The sequence below is a fragment of the Rana temporaria genome, chromosome 3, assembly GCF_905171775.1.
Source record: "Rana temporaria chromosome 3, aRanTem1.1, whole genome shotgun sequence".
Taxonomy (NCBI): Eukaryota; Metazoa; Chordata; class Amphibia; order Anura; family Ranidae; genus Rana; species Rana temporaria.
The window spans coordinates 71,399,171-71,416,731 of record NC_053491.1 but is presented as its reverse complement, the minus strand read 5'-3'; the positions used below and the strand labels follow the sequence as shown (position 1 = coordinate 71,416,731).

The 17,561-nt window shown below is 40.8% G+C and overlaps 1 protein-coding gene across 4 annotated transcripts in view; it reads left to right on the top strand.

The window, feature by feature from the left end:
- Positions 1–17,561, top strand: part of NEDD4 (NEDD4 E3 ubiquitin protein ligase) — a 199,855-nt gene that overhangs the window by 165,474 nt on the left and 16,820 nt on the right. For all 4 annotated transcript variants that reach the window (XM_040342736.1, XM_040342734.1, XM_040342735.1 and 1 more), the window contains 5 exons: positions 1,329–1,450; positions 3,337–3,407; positions 12,426–12,521; positions 12,653–12,726; positions 13,771–13,831. In XM_040342736.1, coding sequence (XP_040198670.1) covers positions 1,329–1,450; positions 3,337–3,407; positions 12,426–12,521; positions 12,653–12,726; positions 13,771–13,831 — 424 coding nt within the window. The remainder of the gene's footprint in view (positions 1–1,328; positions 1,451–3,336; positions 3,408–12,425; positions 12,522–12,652; positions 12,727–13,770; positions 13,832–17,561) is intronic.

The following is a 17,561-nucleotide window of genomic DNA, read 5'->3' as shown; positions in this document are numbered from 1 at the left end:
ATTCAGTTTTTATGTGCTTGCAAACCTTTCTTTAACCACTTGCCGTATGCCGCTGGACTTCAAGCAATTATACCGGGATGATGCCAGCCGGCACAACAGCCATGCTGCCGAACAAAGCCAGGATCGGCTTTGATCGGCATTCCGCTATAGTATCCTGGAAGCAATGACTTGACATTGCTTCTGGTTTACCAGGATGTCAGAGACGCAACTTAAAAAATCAGTCTACAGCACTCAAAAACACGATCTTGGTGTTTTGAATGGTTTTAAGCTTAGCGGAGGGATCCGGGATCTTATAGACCCCAGATCTCTGCATAAAGAGTACATGCCCCACTTTTAAGTACACAATGGGGTTTATTTACTATCGCTAGAGAGTGCAAAACCAGGCTCACTTCTGCATAGGAACCAATGCGCTTCTAACCCCAGCTTGTTCAATTAAGCCTGGTAATAAAACCTGGAAGCTCATTGGTTTATATGCAGAAGTGAGCCTGATTTTGCACTTTCCAGCGATGGTAAATAAACTCCATTGTGTACCTAAAAGTAAGGTATGCCTGTACCTTAATGTCGTTTGTCGCCTGTTGCACAGGTGTGTGCATTTTTAAAGCATGACATGTTTGGTATCTATTTACTTGGCGTAACATCTTGTGTTATGCATCATGTTTGTTTGTTTTTTTACATTAAAATGTGAAAAAGTGTATTTTTTTTCTCAAACAAATTACACTTGAAAGTAGCAAGTAGCGCGTGACATAAATTGCAAAACCAACCTTTTTTATTCTCTAGGGCCTCTGCTTTAAAAAAAAAAATATATATATTTTGACTTCTGATTTTCTTTACAGTGATAATTATACATATATATAGTGTGTGTGTTTGGGGGTTCTAACTAATCTTCGCGCAAAAAATACTGATATTTACATATAAACAAAAGTGTCAGAAAAAGGCCTGGAGCTCAAGTGGTTAATCTCAGACATGTTCTGATGCATAACACCATATAATCTTCGTAAGCATGTCCCATCAATAAAGTAGTTGTTAACAAGTGCCCATTTCACTGCAAAATAAAATGTTTTTTCCTGATAAACTTTAACTAAAAGATTAGCTCAAATTGTTCTGGAAAATATGCTAATACCCTGCAATTTTGTGGGCACCATTATATCACTTTTTGCAATTCAAAGTAGGTCAGCAAGTAATGTACATCTTCCATGTAAATGGTACTTAGAAATAACATACAATATGAGCACTGTCTTAATGATTACATTAGCAACATTTGCATTTAAATACGTAAGTGAATTTTCATGTGGGAGAATGCTGACACTGACTTCTGATTTTCTTTACAGTGATAATTATACATTGCAGATAAATCCAAACTCTGGCCTGTGCAATGAAGACCATCTTTCCTATTTCAAATTTATTGGTCGTGTGGCTGGGATGGCAGTCTATCATGGAAAGCTGCTAGATGGTTGGTTTATGCTTTATATAACTTTCCATAACCACAGTATTGGGTAACATAGGGACACGTTCTTTCTTCCTTAGACAAGGACTGATATGTATGTATGTTCACTTAGTAGGTGACACGTGATATGCTTCAGTGAGCAGAAGTTGTTTTGCAGGTTATAAAGCGGGCAGGAACTTAGAATGGACAAGTCCTGTATACATATAATTTATTTTTAACAAACTGTGAGTGTGCATTTTGCAGGGTTTTTCTGACTTGGAACCTGTTTTATTTTAGATTTGCCTTAATGGAATTGGTTATTAAAGCTGAGGTTCACCCAAATAACATTTTTCGCAGAACAACTTCTTTAGACTTCTAACATGTACAGTCCGCAAATTTTTTCTTTTTTTTACGCTGTACATACCTTATAATCTACGGTATCTTTTCATTCCGGCTTCCGGGTACTTCTCCCCGCGGGAGTAGGCGTTTCCAAGCTGAGGAGGCATGTCATCTGGGAGGTTGCCCAGATGATTGACATCTTTTCAGCAAAAGTTCCCCCCTGCGGATAAGGCCCCGCCCCCCGTATTGCGTAGGCGCGTCCGAGTCACGGCGTTTCCGAAAGAAGCCGAACATGCAGATCTGCTAGTTGGCTCTATACGGCGCCTGGTGAGATTTCCCCAATTTTGGGCAATAGTGGCTTCAGTTTACTCTGATTGCAGCTTCACTAAGCAGAATTGATCAACCCTTTTTGGTGGGCACCTGTTACCTTGTTTTTTTCCACCCTCCAATTCATTGCTTGGGAACATCCCATGGTCTGTGAATACTTTGCCTGTGTCCTGTACTGTCTGATGAAGATCAGAAAGATTTTGACTTACCTGTAAATTCCATATCTTGGAGTACAGTGCAAGATATAGGTAAACACCCCCCCCCCCCCCCACAAAAAAACATACACACACATACACTAAAAAAACTGAGTCAGGGTTATAGGGGAGATGCCTCAAAGGGGACGTGTCCTTAAGAGTTTGCCAGTGTCCAATCAGTACGAGCCTATAACCCAGGGGTCTATGAATACTTTGGCCCAGATCCACGTAGCGCGGCGCATTTGTAAGTCTGGCATAGTGTATCTCAGATACACTACGCTGCCGTAACTTACATCGTATTTCCCGTATCCACAAAGAATTTGCGCCGTAAGTTACGGCAGCGTAGTGTAAATGTGTCGACGTAAGGGCGCGCAATTCAAATCACTAAGTTGTGGGCATGTTTTATGTTAATACGTCTTGACCCCATGTAAATGACGTTTTTTTTTAACGGCGCATGCGGCGTCCGTGGGGGTATCCCAGTGCGCATGCTCCAAATTAACCCGCAACAAGCCAATGCTTTCGACGTGAACGTAATTCTACGCAAAGCCCTATTCGCGAACGTTTTACGCAAACAACGGAAAATTTGACGGTTGCCCGACGTCCATACTTAACATTGGCTACGCCTCATATAGCAGGGGTAACTTTACGCCGGAAAAAGCCTTACGGAAACGACGTAAAAAAATGCACCGGCCGGATGTTTGTGGATTAGCGTATCTAGCTAATTTGCATACTCGACGTGGAAATTGACGGAAGCGCCACCTAGCGGCCATCGTAAATATGCACCTTAGATCCGACAGTGTACTAAGACGTACGCCAGTCGGATCTAGCCCAGCTTCAGGCGCATTTTGTTTTGTGGATACAAAACAAAGATACGCCGGAGCAACCTAAATTACGCGGCGTATCAATAGATACGCCAGTGTAACTGCTTTGTGGATCTGGCCCTTTGTGTCCTGTACTGCACTCCAAGATATGGAATTTACAGGTAAGGCAACATTTCTGTTTTTTGCCAGTTTAGTTTATGAATTTTTCTAAAAATCTATATTCTTTTTGCAGGATTCTTCATCCGACCATTTTATAAAATGATGCTTCAGAAGGCAATAACACTGACTGACATGGAATCTGTGGTATGTATCGATAATTGTAATGCAAGTATTAGCGTGTCTCGTACTGCAGTTCATATAATTATTTAAGGCTTATGTTTGACATATTGGCTAACTCTTGATAACCAAGCTCCATATATATGCACACAGCAGGTAAAATAAGTATTGAACACGTCGCCATTTTTCTAGGTAAATATATTTCTAAAGGTGCTATTGGCATGAAATTTCCACCTCATGTTGGTAACAATCCATACATACAAAGCCAAAACAAATAAGTTCAGAAATTAAGTTATGTGTAATAAAATGGAATGACACAGGGAAAAAGTATTAAACACATGAAGAAAAAGAGGTGCAAAAAAGGGACGAAAACTTTGGATACCAGCTGAGATCTATCAGTTATTAGAAAGCAATCCTGTCCCTTGTCAGTGCAAATTATTATCTTCTGGTTCAGTCTCAACTGATGGCCTATAAAAAGGTATCTCATTACCAAGGGGTTACACAAGAAACATCTCATCTCATGATGGCTAAAAGCAAAAAACTCTCTCAAGACCTTTGCAACCTTAGTGTTGCAAAACATACTGATGGCATTGGTTACAGAAGAATTTCAAACTTCTGAATGTTCCAGTGAGCACTGTTGGGGCCATAACCTGGAAGTGGCAAGAACATAATTTTGCCATAAACTGGCCACGGCCAGGTTCTCCTCGCAAGATTTCTGACAGAGGAGTGAAAAGAATTATCAGAAGAGTTGTTCAAGAGCGAAAGACCACTTGTGGAGAGCTTCAGAAAGACCTGGAATTAGCAGGTACAATTCTTTCAAAGAAAACAATACTTACTATTACTATTACTATGCAAGACTCCATTGCTGAAGAAAAAGTATGTTGAAGCTCGTTTATAAAGTTTGCTGCACAGCATTTAGACAAGCCTGTGAAATACTGGGAGAATATAGTCTGGTCGGATAAGACCAAAAGTGAAATCTTTGGATACCATATTACACACCATGTTTGGAGGTCAAATAGCACTGCACATCGCCCCAAAACACCCTCATACCAACAGTGAAGTTTGGAGGTGTGAACATAATGGTGTGGGGCTGTGTTCAGCATACGGCACTAGCAAACTTCATTTCTTTGAAGGAAGGATGAATGGAAAAATGTACGAAGACATTCTTTATAAAATCTCCTGCCATCTACCAAGGGAATGAAGATGAACACAAAGCCAAAGAAACTCTCAATTGGTTTCAAAGAAAGAAAATAAAGCTGCTAGAATGGCCCAGCCAATCACCTGACTTGAATCCAATCGCAAATCTATAGAAAGAACTAAAGATCAGAGCTCATAGAAGAGGCCCATGGAACCTTCCATATTTTTGTAGACTGTGTGGAAGAATGGGCCAAAATCACATTTAAGCAATGCATTCGACTAGTTTCTCCATAGAGGAGGTGTTTTGGATTTTTGTACGAAGTAGTAAGTTAGCGTGTTCAATACTTTTTCCCTGTGTCATTCCATTTTATTACACATAACAATTAACTTATTTGTTTGTTTCTTTGTATGTATGGATTGCATGGGTTGTTACAGACATGTGGTGAAAATTTGTTGTCAATAGCACCTTTAAAAGCATACTTATTTTACCTGCTGTATTTTCACTGCAACTGTGCAGTAGTAGTATTTAAAAAGCTTGGAAGACCATTACCTTAAAGTGGTTGTAAACCCACTATTTGGACTTTTACCTACAGGTAAGCCTACAACAAGGCTTACCTGTAGGTAAGGGGAATATCTCCTAAACCTGCACGGTTTAGGAGATATTACCCCCGCAATGCGGGCGGCGCATGCGCAGGGGGGAATCCACGGCTGAAGGACCGGCATCGCCGGACCCTGCCGATTTTAAATCTCCCGCGCGCACGCGCGGGAGTGACGTCATCGCCGCTCCAGCCAATCACAGCGCTGGAGCGGCGATACCCGGAAGACACGCCGGAGCAAGATGACATCCTGCTCGGCGTGGACCAGGTAAGTGGTACACACCTCGTTCCGAGGTAAGTATTTCATAATAGGCTAGTATGCGGTGCATACTAGCCTATTATGCCTTTTGCATTGCAGGTTTGGGGGAAAAAAAAAAAGTTTATGCGGTTTACAACCGCTTTAAGCTCTGTGAAAGTGAAAATACAGTTTGCTTGAATGATGGTGATGGTGTTCAGGCCCTTTCCCCCCCCCCCCCCTTTTTTATTCTCCCCTCCACACTCTGTTTTATTATCTAATATTTCTTCTCTTTTCTCCTTACCATATATATTTTTTGATCAGTGGTTACCTTTATATCGTAGCTATGTTGCTACCATTTGATGGTTAAATGATCACTAAATAGTAATGGATGGCTTTATAGATGTTAATGTTCTTATACCACCCTTGACCCTTGATATTTCTGTATACTGGTATTGCCTTACCTACCCACATGGGTGACCGATATTGATTGATTGTTCTGTGCAACAAACGAATGCAGTTTTTTTTTTTTGCCATATTAATCATTATTAACTTTATATCTATGCTATCTATTGCTATGATGATGGTAGCCCGTGTATATGTGCAGCTTTATTGTTCTCTTTTTTTTTTCTCTTCATGTGAAAATGTATAAAACTTAATGAAAACAGATTACACATAAATTAAGAAGGATTTCAGAAATAGAAGTGTTAATAGTTTATTTTTATCAATTAATATAATGGAAAGTAAATGAACAGAAGATAAATACAAAACAGTATTTGGTGTGACCACCCTTTAAGGTTCAATAAGATTTTTATTAAGAATTTTTTGACAGAAGTAAAAGAATAGAAAACATAGGCCGGTCACCCAACAACGGGCAGGCCGGTTGTCAACATTTTAAGCAGAAACATTCCACGTCATAAAATTCAGTACAAACAAACTTCGAAATGTAACAAGAACATTTATTCAAGAGTCCCTGCTATTCATTGTTCAACCACTAACAAGCACCTCTTCCGACCTGGGCGCCCCCTTGGGAGCCTGCTGCGCCCAAGGCCAGGAAGAAGCGAGGAGAGAGGCTAATAAGTGCAGGGGTGCCACTCAGAGCTAGAAAAACAGTAAGTTTATACATCTACTATAACTTCAGGCAGGCCAAAGAATTTGGATCCTACCAAAAGAAGGCACGGGGTGGCCATGGCTAAACCAACCCATTTAGTGGAAGACGAAATAGGGGATGTGTGACCACCCTTTAAACAGCTTCAATCCTAAGTTCATTTGCACACAGTTGCACAGAACTAACCATAGATCGTCTGTGGATGTAGGCTGCCTCAAATCATGTAAACCCAGACAGACTTGATAATGTTGAGATCAGGGCTCTGTGGGGGCCAAACCATCACTTCCAGGACTCCTTGTTCTTTATGCTGAAATTATATTGGCTATAGGTTTGGGGTCATTGTCCTGCTGCAGAATACATTCACATCTCCCTGATAGTATGGCATGATGGATATGTGTCTGCCTGTACAGTATTTCTCAGCATTGAGGACAGGTTGATCCTGACAAAACCTCCAACTCAATTTTCAGAAATGCAGCCCCAAACTTGCAAGGAACCTCTAGCATGCTTCACTGTTGCCTGCAGACACTCATTATTGTACCACTCTCCAGCCCTTCAGGGAACAAACTGCCTCCTGCTACAGCCACATGTTTCAAATTTGAACTCATCAGTCCAGAGCACCTGTTGCTATTTTTCTGCACCCCAGTTCCTATGTTTTTATGCATAGTTGAGTCGCTTAGCCTTGTTTCCAGGTATGGCTTTTTGCCCACAATTCTTCCATGAAGACCACTTCTGGCCAGACTTCTCCAAACTGTATTTTAGTGTACCTGGGTCCCACTGGTTTCCGCCAGTTCTATGCTGATGGTATTGCTGGACATCATCTGATGGGGCAAGTAAGCATGATGTGTCTTTCATCTGCTGCATTAGGTTTTGTTGGCCGATCACTGCGTCTACGGTCCTCGACGTTGCCCATTTTTTGTGCTTCTTCAAAATAGCTTCAACAGTACATCTTGAAACCCCAGTCTGCTTTGAAATCTTTGCCTAGGAGAGACCTTGCTGATGCAGTATAATTATTACCTTGTCTCTTTTTGCTGTGTTCAGTCTTGCCATGGTATATGACCTGTGCCATGAAACGGTCTTCCATAACCTCACCTTAGTAGAAGAGTTTGGCTGTTCTTCACCTAGTTTTAATCCTCCAACACAAATGTTTCTGTCTCAGTTAATGACTGTCTTTCAACCTACATATGAAATTGATGATAATTAAAGAGGTTGTAACCCCCCCCCCCCCCCCAAAAAAAGACAAAGGCATAATGAGCTAGTTTGCATCACATACTAGCTCATTATGAAATGCTTACCTTAAAACAAAGCTGTTGCAGTAGTCTTTTAGGGCCGACATCCCAGAGCTTCTTCCAGGTTCCCGGGCTTCATCGCTGTGATTGGCCAGAGCCGCAATTACGTCACTCCCACGCATGCACGCATAAGTCGCTGTTCACAGCACAGGCTCGGAAGAAACGACACACGTTGGCCATTCCTTCAGCGTGCATGCGCCAGTGATGTCACTAGCTGCATGCACTGGAAATATCTCCTAAAGTGTACAGGTTTAGGAGATATTTGCAATATCTAATAGGTAAGCCTTATTACAGGCTTATAGGTAAAAGTTTGCAGAGGAAGTTTACTTCCTCTTTAACACCTGATTGTTATAATTGGCTAATCATACATCTGACTCTAAGCCTGGGTTCACATTGGAGTGATTTGTCATGCGATTTGAGACATCAAATCGCATGACTAGTCGCAGCCTATTAGAGGCCATGGCACTGTTCCAATTGGTGCGACACCGATTTTCGGGGGCCGCACCGGTTTGAAAAAGTAGTTCCTGCACTACTTTTCCGATTTCAGGTGCGACTTCAATAGACATCTGTGCATTAAGCCACACAGATGTCCATCAAGTAGCACCTTAAATCGTGCTGACCATTGCTACTTTGTAATCGTGCTACTTCACGTGAAGTAGCACAATTTCAAAGTAGCATTAATGTGAACCAGGGCTAATCCTACAAAATCCCCGACTTGTGAAATTGTAAAAACTGATGCTGGTTTAAAGCCAAAGGGTAGTCACATAAAATATTGATTTGCTTTAGATGTTTCTTCTGTTTACTCATTTTGCTTTTTGTAAATTGTTACCAAAAAACTATTAAAATATGTATTTTTGAAAATATTCCTAGTTTACAGCATTTCTTCACACCTGCCCAAAACTTTTGAACAAACCAGACCTGCTTCCACCTCTCCCTACCCCCCTTATCTGTAATTACCCCCTGACCCTTTGAACTCTTTATTCTATACTATTTTCTTAAAGGACTTGTAAAGTCAGAAGTTTTTTTTTATCTTAATGCATTCTATGCATTAAGATAAAAAGCCTTTTTAGTGTTTGATATTAAAGGGGCCCTCCTGCCACTTCCATTTCAAGATAAGGGGGGTGTCCACTGGGATCGATTATCCAGGACTAAGGAGGACCCTTATTGGTTTACTAGTCTAAGATAGGATCGATACTGCTCACTGCTTAATGATATTGTCTTTTATAAAATGCGAAAGAGGGTGACTAATTTAGTTATTTCTTTGTTTTATTTCTTCTTTGTTTATTTCTGACCCCCTTTTTTTCCTGTATAACATCTTAAATAAAATAATAACAAGGAATAAAAAAGATAAAAAGCCTTCTGTACAGCAGCCCCCCTAACGCTTACCTGAGGTCCCTCTCTGTCCAGCAATGTCCATGAGTGTCTCAGCTAGAGTTGCCACCTCATCCCTTTAAAAAGGAACACATATGAATTACACAGGTTCTGAGGTTAATTTAATGCAGGAAAGGCACCAAATGAGTCTAATTACCTCCTTAATTAGCCACAGAACCTGTGTAATTAATATGTGTTCCTTTTTAAAGGGATGAGGTGGCAACCCTAGTCTCAGCTGTCTGAGATTCTCCCTCCTGATTGGCTAAGACACAGCAGCAGCGCCATTGGCTGTCGCTGCTGTCAATCTAAGTCTGCTAGCCAATCAGAAGAGAGAAGGGCTGGGTCAGGGGTCCTGAATGGACACAGGGAGCTGTGACTCGGCTCGGGTGCCCCCATAGCAAGCTGCTTGCTGTTGGGGCAATGAACAGGAGGAAGGGGCCAGGAGCACAGAAGAGGGGCCCGAGAAGAGGAGGATCTGGGCTGCTCTGTGCGAATCCACTGCAACAGAGCAGGTAGGTATAGCATTTTTGTTATTTTTATAGGGGAAAAAACAAGACTTTAACATTAATCACCAATTAATTGATATTCTTGTAGATTCAAGCAACATACTGTATTCCATCATTTTATGTACATTTTGTAGCACCAGTTATAAACAATCTTTTCAATATACTGTATGTTTGGACTGTGCTTCTGTATTTAAATGTAAATCTGATGGCAAGAGTGTACAAATTCAGATGATGATGTTTCTAGGTATTCATGTCATACACCAATTACATGTCATAACTTTCTGTCCTGGTCGAGCTACTCCATTTAATCAAATCAGATCTAATTCAAGTCGTAATGACCTGATTTCCATGACTTGATTTTTTGAATCGCACATTGAACAGATTGTAAAATTGTAGCATGTGTGGCCACCATTACTTAGATACAGTAGTAGTAGTAGTAAAATAATAGAGGGAGACACTTGGGTTGATTTACTAAAATTGGAGAATGCAAAATCTGGTGCAACTGTGGTTGGTAGCCAATCTGCTTGCATTTTTTTCTGTCAAAGCTTAATTGAACAAGCTGAAGTTAGAAGCTAATTGGCTACCATGCACAGCTACACCAGATTTTGGACCAAATGCATATTGTCCAATAATTATTATAACGGTGGCATTTTAATAATTTGTCAATTCTTTCTTGATGTTTTCTCAATCACAGCTTTACCTAAGGCATGGGCCAGTTTTTTTTTTATTCAACCCAAGGTTGAATGAAAAAACAGATCCAATTCCGTCATCCAAACACTCAATGTGGTTGGGGGGAATCCTCCCCACCATCAGAATACACTATTTAGCACTTAGGATGGGCTCAGGCGTGTTCGCAACTCCACATGCCCGTGCCTGCCGTGGAGTGTCGGATTCCTGGCGGGCACAGGCACGTGGAGTTGCGAACATGCCTGAGCCCATCCTTAATCAGCATTGCTTGCTACAGCCTGTGGCGCTGATCGAGTGGGGGAAAACCCAACGGGGTGGATGTACAGATGTTGATCGGTAGATTGTCTTCTGTACAACCACAGTGCCCATACATGGATCAAAATGTGGCTCAATCGGCTTAATGTTGATCCATGTATGGCCCTCTTAAGACTACACCTTTTTTCCAGCATTGACAAAGAATAAACTACAGGCATTCAGAGGTCTAGATAAATAGAAGAAAGTTATAGTTCTGTTCTTCTGTTGCTCTCGTTGGTAAATGAGACCAGTACATTGCCAGTTTTACATTTTGTTTTTGCGCACAGCATTAATATTGCAGTATAAGGCTCCATGCACACTGTGCTAAAAAAAACGTCTGTTCTCTCGGGAGAAAAAAAAAAACGCTCATATAGCGCATTTTTTGTAGAAAGTTTAGACGAGTTTAGGATAACATTGAGCTACTTCTACAGACAGAACACAAAACTCCTGTAAAAGCAACTTTTTTTAAGCCGGTGTGCATGGAGCCTTATTAAAGGTGGTCCTTGTCCCTCTTAATATTTAGCTTATTTCTAGGCCATCAACTCTATACAGCCAGATGGCCTCTTGTTGACTGTCAAGTGGAAAAGACAGCACATGCACTTGGCATCTGCTGTTGACTTTCTTGATAGTCACATGTACAAGATCATTCCTTAACAAGAATTTCAGATGATGACTATACAGTGTTTTATTTTATCTTACAAGCAGTCAGGTTTAAAAAAACATGATGTCGCTTTATCACCACACACATTCCACTTCTCTAGTACACAACCTATGCTGTGTGGATTAATATTCTGAGTTCATTCACATTTCCCCCAGTTACTTTAGGTCAAAACTTAATCAAGCAGCTAAGTACACATTTAGAAAATACATGTGTGAACAATTTTACCTGCCAAAATATTTGGGGGGGCATTTCCTAAAACTGGAGAGTGCAAAATCTGACGCAACTCTGCATAGAAACCAATCAGCTTCCAGGTTTTGTTGTCAAAGCTTTTTTGAACAAGCTGAAGTTGTAAGCTGATTGACTACCATGCACAGCTGCACCAGATTTTGAGTTCTCCAGTTTAAGTAAATCTCCCACGGTATACTTCCATGAATTTCAGATGCCTATGTCCACTGCTGCTTGATGTGGTTACTTCTTCCAAACCCCAAGTCACTACAGGAATCAGCAGTGACATAGAGATAGGAGGATGGAGCCACAGTGCAGAACAGGGGAACACAGGTATTTGATTCTCCATGAAGTGTTAAATGCTGAAGAGACTGGAAAAGGTTGCATTTCTGGAACAGAGGGATTGTAGAACACTTGCCACTGAAGAGGTAATCTGCTGCTCGAGGTGTGTGCGCAATACCTTGATTGGAACCAAGTAGGAGTGCTAGCCCGGCCCGGCCCATGGTAATGATAAAGCACAGATCAGATGTGTGAAACGCGTCTATGTGACTAACACCTGGTGTATTTTGACCGTCTGCAATAAAGGGCACTTTTGTAAACTTTGGATGTGCAGCCCTTTCTTCTTTTTCTCTAATAACTTTCTCTTGCAATGAACTTTCAGCTCCTTTTTGTTCTTTTTTCTTTTGCAATCTAGCAATATCTCTTTAACTCAAAACTGCTTTAACACCTCATGCCAAGGTGCTTGTACCCTTGGGCCTCACAGTAAATAATCTCCCCTTTGTCTGGTTTCTGACATGCAAGGGTTTGTAGAGAGATAATATACAGATACATTTCAGCAAAAAAATAAGTCTATGCCAGAATTTTAAAATACGTTTTTTGTTTTTTTTTCTTTATACTTAAATGGAGTTCTACTTTAATAATTGGCTGTTACTTCCATAGGACAGTGAGTATTACAATTCTCTCCAGTGGATACTAGAAAATGACCCCACTGAATTAGACCTACGGTTCACTGTAGATGAGGAACTTTTTGGACAGGTAATAAATTATAACACTTTTTATTATGCAATATAAATTTGTAGACTGGAATCCATGTATTTTATATGGTTAAATGTTTTAAAAATGTATGTGATTTACATTTTATGTGATGATATTTAATCTTTTTCTAGACTCGTCAACATGATCTTAAGCCTAGTGGATCCGAGATTGTAGTCAACAACAAAAACAAGAGAGAATATATACAGTGAGTAGCTGAGTGATCCAAGCAACATTATTGCTTCTACACACATTTTACAGGCAGTTTTTATCAAAAACACTAAAATCATCTAAGGTGTTAGTGGGGGGATGGCTTGGTTAGCTGTTCTTGCAGCTGGAAGCTGGTTAAAATCCTTTTAAAATGTCTGTGTGTGTGTGTGTGGCCAGCATACCTTTTTTAGACCTAAACCTGAGATGTGTTTGTTTAACAGGTGCTGAGATTAGGATTGTAGAGAACCTAGTCAGTGTAGAATCACTGCATAGTTTTACATGAAATTAGACCAGTCGTTTATCTACTAAATGTCTCTGTAGAATACTGTTAAGCCCCATACACACTATTATAGTTTTGTCTTCAGATTTACCAAAACCATATAATATGATGTCAAAGCTTAAGAGTTTCAATTTGTATGCAATCAGGCAGGCCCTTGTACAACATGGTTTTGGTAAATCTGAAGACAAAAATCTGCAGAAAATCAAATGGTGCAGGGGACAGCCCACTCCATTCTATGGGCAGTCGAATGTAAATGGACCGGATGTCCGCTTACATCCAACTGCCCTCCATTCTGATCCAGTCAGGCAGAGGGGAACGGCTCGCCAACCACTTATTTTTGCCAGCTCAGATTGGAGGTAGCCAGGTGTAAAAAGCCACAATTCTGTTTACACCTGACTGCCCATAGAGTGAAATGAAGGGGTCCGATTGGGTCCACCTAAAAAATGGACAGGCGGACCCAATCAGACCGATTGTGTGACAGGGGCCTTAGAGTACTGCACACATTACAATTCAGTTGTGCAATCTTTTTTATGTTAACAAATGTTATATGATGACAAATGTATACATTCAGATGATATTTATTGCATACAATAGACCCTTACATTACATAGTTGGTGATAGATGTAAAAGAGATTGGACAATTCGATTTGTAAAATGTATGGTCACAGTCATGTTCTGCAGCACTGTGATCAATAATGGTGTTGCTTAGTATATGCTCAGTATAAGGTTTCATACATTTCTTTTTCCTTTTTTTTTTTTCAGTCTGGTCATCCAGTGGAGATTCGTGAACAGGGTGCAGAAGCAGATGACTTCCTTTAAAGAGGTATTGCATTAAGTGTGTGCTTATATGATTACAAAATAGTTATTTTTCTTGTTTAATAAAACCCTGTACATTCTACCACTGGCAATATAGCATAATTTTGTTTTGCTTTCCATTGGTTCTCGGTGATAACACAAATTTTAACAACATTAACTTTGCATTGCACTGCTCCTAATTCCTTCCAAAACGCTGTGACCAGAGCATACATAACAATGTTCTGCTTGTTGTTGTAATCGGTGGAACAATAAAGATCTTGGACTCCTAAGTATTTTTTCATTTGGCGCTCTCTTTGAACTATTATTATTAGTGTTTAGCTGTTGCAACATCTGCCCACTAAAAAAAATGCCCTTTAAGCAGTTCCTGGAGAGGTATATAAAGTCCAATATCCATTAAGACGGTAGTAAACCACGCCAAAAAAAAAAACTTGCAAGACAATAGCATAATGTAACGCATACATTATGAAACACTTACCTTAGAACGAAGCCCTGCAGCAGCGCTCGGTCACCGCTGTAGGAGCTGACATGTTCCCTCTGCGTTTCTTCTGGGATCGCTGGCTCCGGAACTGTGAGTGGCCGGAGCCACGATGGCGTCGCTCCCGCGCATGCATTTAGGAGCCCCCGGGTCCAGCAAGTTCTGGCAGGATACGTCGGACCAGCAGAGCGCATGCACCGCTGATGTCAGCGGCTGCATGCAGGGTCCGTATCTCCCTAAACTGTGCAGGTTTAGGATTCTTTTTACCTACAGGTAAGCCTTGTTATAGGCTTACCTGTAGGTTTAAAATGTCCAAGTGGGGGGAAATACAATCGCTTTAAAGTCCATTTATGCAGATTACATAACTCGTTCCTAACTGTTTTGCTTTGTATCTTTTAAAGGTCTTTGTGGTATCAGCAAGGAAGTAATTACCTCTGTAGTGTATTAATATGCTTTTACTAAACAAAATGCTGTCCATACAAACTATTCCAATTTTAGGAAATCATTACACGACCTGCAGAGTATTACAAAATATCTGTACAATATATACATGCCCAAACTCTCTCTCCTTCCCATTAAATTAGCACAGACAGTGTATGTAATAAATATCCTAAACCGCTTCTTAAAGTGAAACTAGGCTACCATATTAAAAAGGGGCAAACAGGCAGTATTTTTATTGCAGAAGAGACATGCTTTGTCTTTTCTGCATTTAAGTTGCCTACTTGCCTATTCGCCGCTATGCAGTGAGCTGTGCATGTGTGGCTCACTGTACAAATTCGGCAATGCCGAACCTGACTGCTCTCCTGCGCCTGCTTGGTGCGTGGGAGTGACGGCATCCCCGCCCAGCCAATGAAAGCAGCTGGAAGCCGACTGCCCAAAGATGTCAGTGGCCAACTTGGAGCTCTGTGACATCGCATCACTGGTTCCAAGGTGAGTATAGTTCCTCCTTAACTTGGGTTTTCCTGGTGATGGAGTCTTCTTACTGTTCCTTTCTTCCTTCTTTTCTTTCCAGAGTCCTCCAGCATTCTCAGTAGTTTTTGTTTCTCCGCACATGCTTTGTTCAAGTCGTCTTTTTCCCCTTTCCCTACTATTTGTAACACCATTCCAGTTCGCATATGAATAAGGGAAATGTTAGCGTCTAAACAATACATGGTCTTGTGAAAAACCACTAAAATAGCCATAGCAACACACCAACCACCAAAAGATCTAGCATCTACTGGTAAGTACCTAGTAGACATGAGGCATTCTTTCTCATCTAGCTCAATGGGAACCACTTTTTCCATCCTACATCACTCATAGTGGTGATGCCAGGACCCAAAACTGTAAGGGTACTGTCAGGCAGATATCAGTCCGCCTGGCACTACTCAGTAAAAAGCATAAGGAAAATAATGAGCCACTGCTGAGCAGATATAAATCTGCTGCAGCAGTGGCCAGTATTGGAACCCCTAAGGAGAAACACTGTATTAGAACACTCGGGCAATTACATTGCCTTACTGACAATGAAAATTATTGTACGCTGGATTTACAGTACTATATAGGAGACAGTGGTGACCATAAAGGGAGAGACCTTATTTAAAAATAAAATATATTGGGAGAACTTGAAGGAATTTAATACGTACAGCAGGAAAGAAAAGAAAGGAGGACCAGGACTGAAACCTTTAAATGTATTTTGTGAATAAAGTTCAGGAGGGTGGTATTTTCAATATGAGGTTGAGATTCAGAACATAGTTCAAGAGTAACTTTATGAAGTATTATTTTGCTGAAAAAGTAGTGTATGTTTGGAATATATTTCCAGCAGAAGTAGGAAGACAATCTGCAATAAAGTAAACAGGGATCAAAATTTCAAGTCCTGAGCTACTAGCCAAACCTTAAAAGTTACTTGTCACCAGTTGCCCCACTCAACCCCTACCCTGCCCCGTCCCTAATTCCGCCCTTAAACACTCATAAATTAGTTCATGAAATTACACTGTTAAATGTTTTATGCAGAATTTACAAAAATAAATATATATTAACCACTTAAGCCCCGGACCAATATGCAGCCTAAAGACCCAAGGTGTTTTTACAGTTCGGGACTGCGTCGCTTTAACAGACAATTGCGCGGTCGTGCGACGTGGCTCCCAAACAAAATTGGCGTCCTTTTTTCCCCACAAATAGAGCTTTCTTTTGGTGGTATTTGATCACATCTGCGGTTTTTAGTTTTTGCGCTATAAACAAAAATAGAGCGACAATTTTGAAAAAAAAGCAATATTTTTTACTTTTTGCTGTAATAAATATCCCCCAAAAACATATATAAAAACATTTTTTTTCCTCAGTTTAGGCCGATACGTATTCTTCTACCTATTTTTAGTAAAAAAAATCGCAATAAGCGTTTATCGATTGGTTTGCGCAAAATTTATAGTGTTTACAAAATAGGGGATAGTTTTATTGCATTTTTTTTTTTTATTTTTTTTTTACTACTAATGGCGGCGATCAGCAATTTTTTTCGTGACTGCGACATTATGGCGGACACTTCGGACAATTTTGACACATTTTTGGGACCATTGTCATTTTCACAGCAAAAAATGCATTTAAATTGCATTCTTTATTGTGAAAATGACAGTTGCAGTTTGGGAGTTAACCACAGGTGGCGCTGTAGGAGTTAGGGTGCACCTAGTATGTGTTTACAACTGTTTGGGGGTGTGGCTGTAGGAATGACGTCATCGATCGTGTCTTCCCTATAAAGGGAATGACGCGATCGATGCGCCGCCATAGTGAAGGACGGGGAAGCCGTGTTTACACACGGCTCTCCTCGTTCTTCAGCTCCGGGGAGCGATCGCGACGGAGCGGCTATAAACAAATAGCCGCGCCGTGGTCCCGGATCGCTCCCCGAGCGGACCCGACCTCCGCATGTAGTGGGGGGGGGTCCCGATCGGACCCCCCACCCGCTAATAGGCGAGGACGTACCTATACGCCCATGTGCCTGTACGTGCCATATTGTGGACGTATATGTACATGGGCTGGTCCTTAAGTGGTTAACAACAACTTTTTTTTTCAAATTCTTTTTTTGGAAGGAAAAATAAAGTATCCATCAAAAAACAATATAACAAAGGCACCAAAGGTGCCATGGCACATCAAACATAGTTACAGTCCAGGGTAATACAGTCAAATGTGGAGATGCTTGGAAGCAAGTCGGCCGCACAGACGTGCCTCCAATGTAAAAAAAAAGAAACTCAGGAGGTGGTGACCATATGCATTCTGCTCGTGTTGAGTTGCATGAATGAAC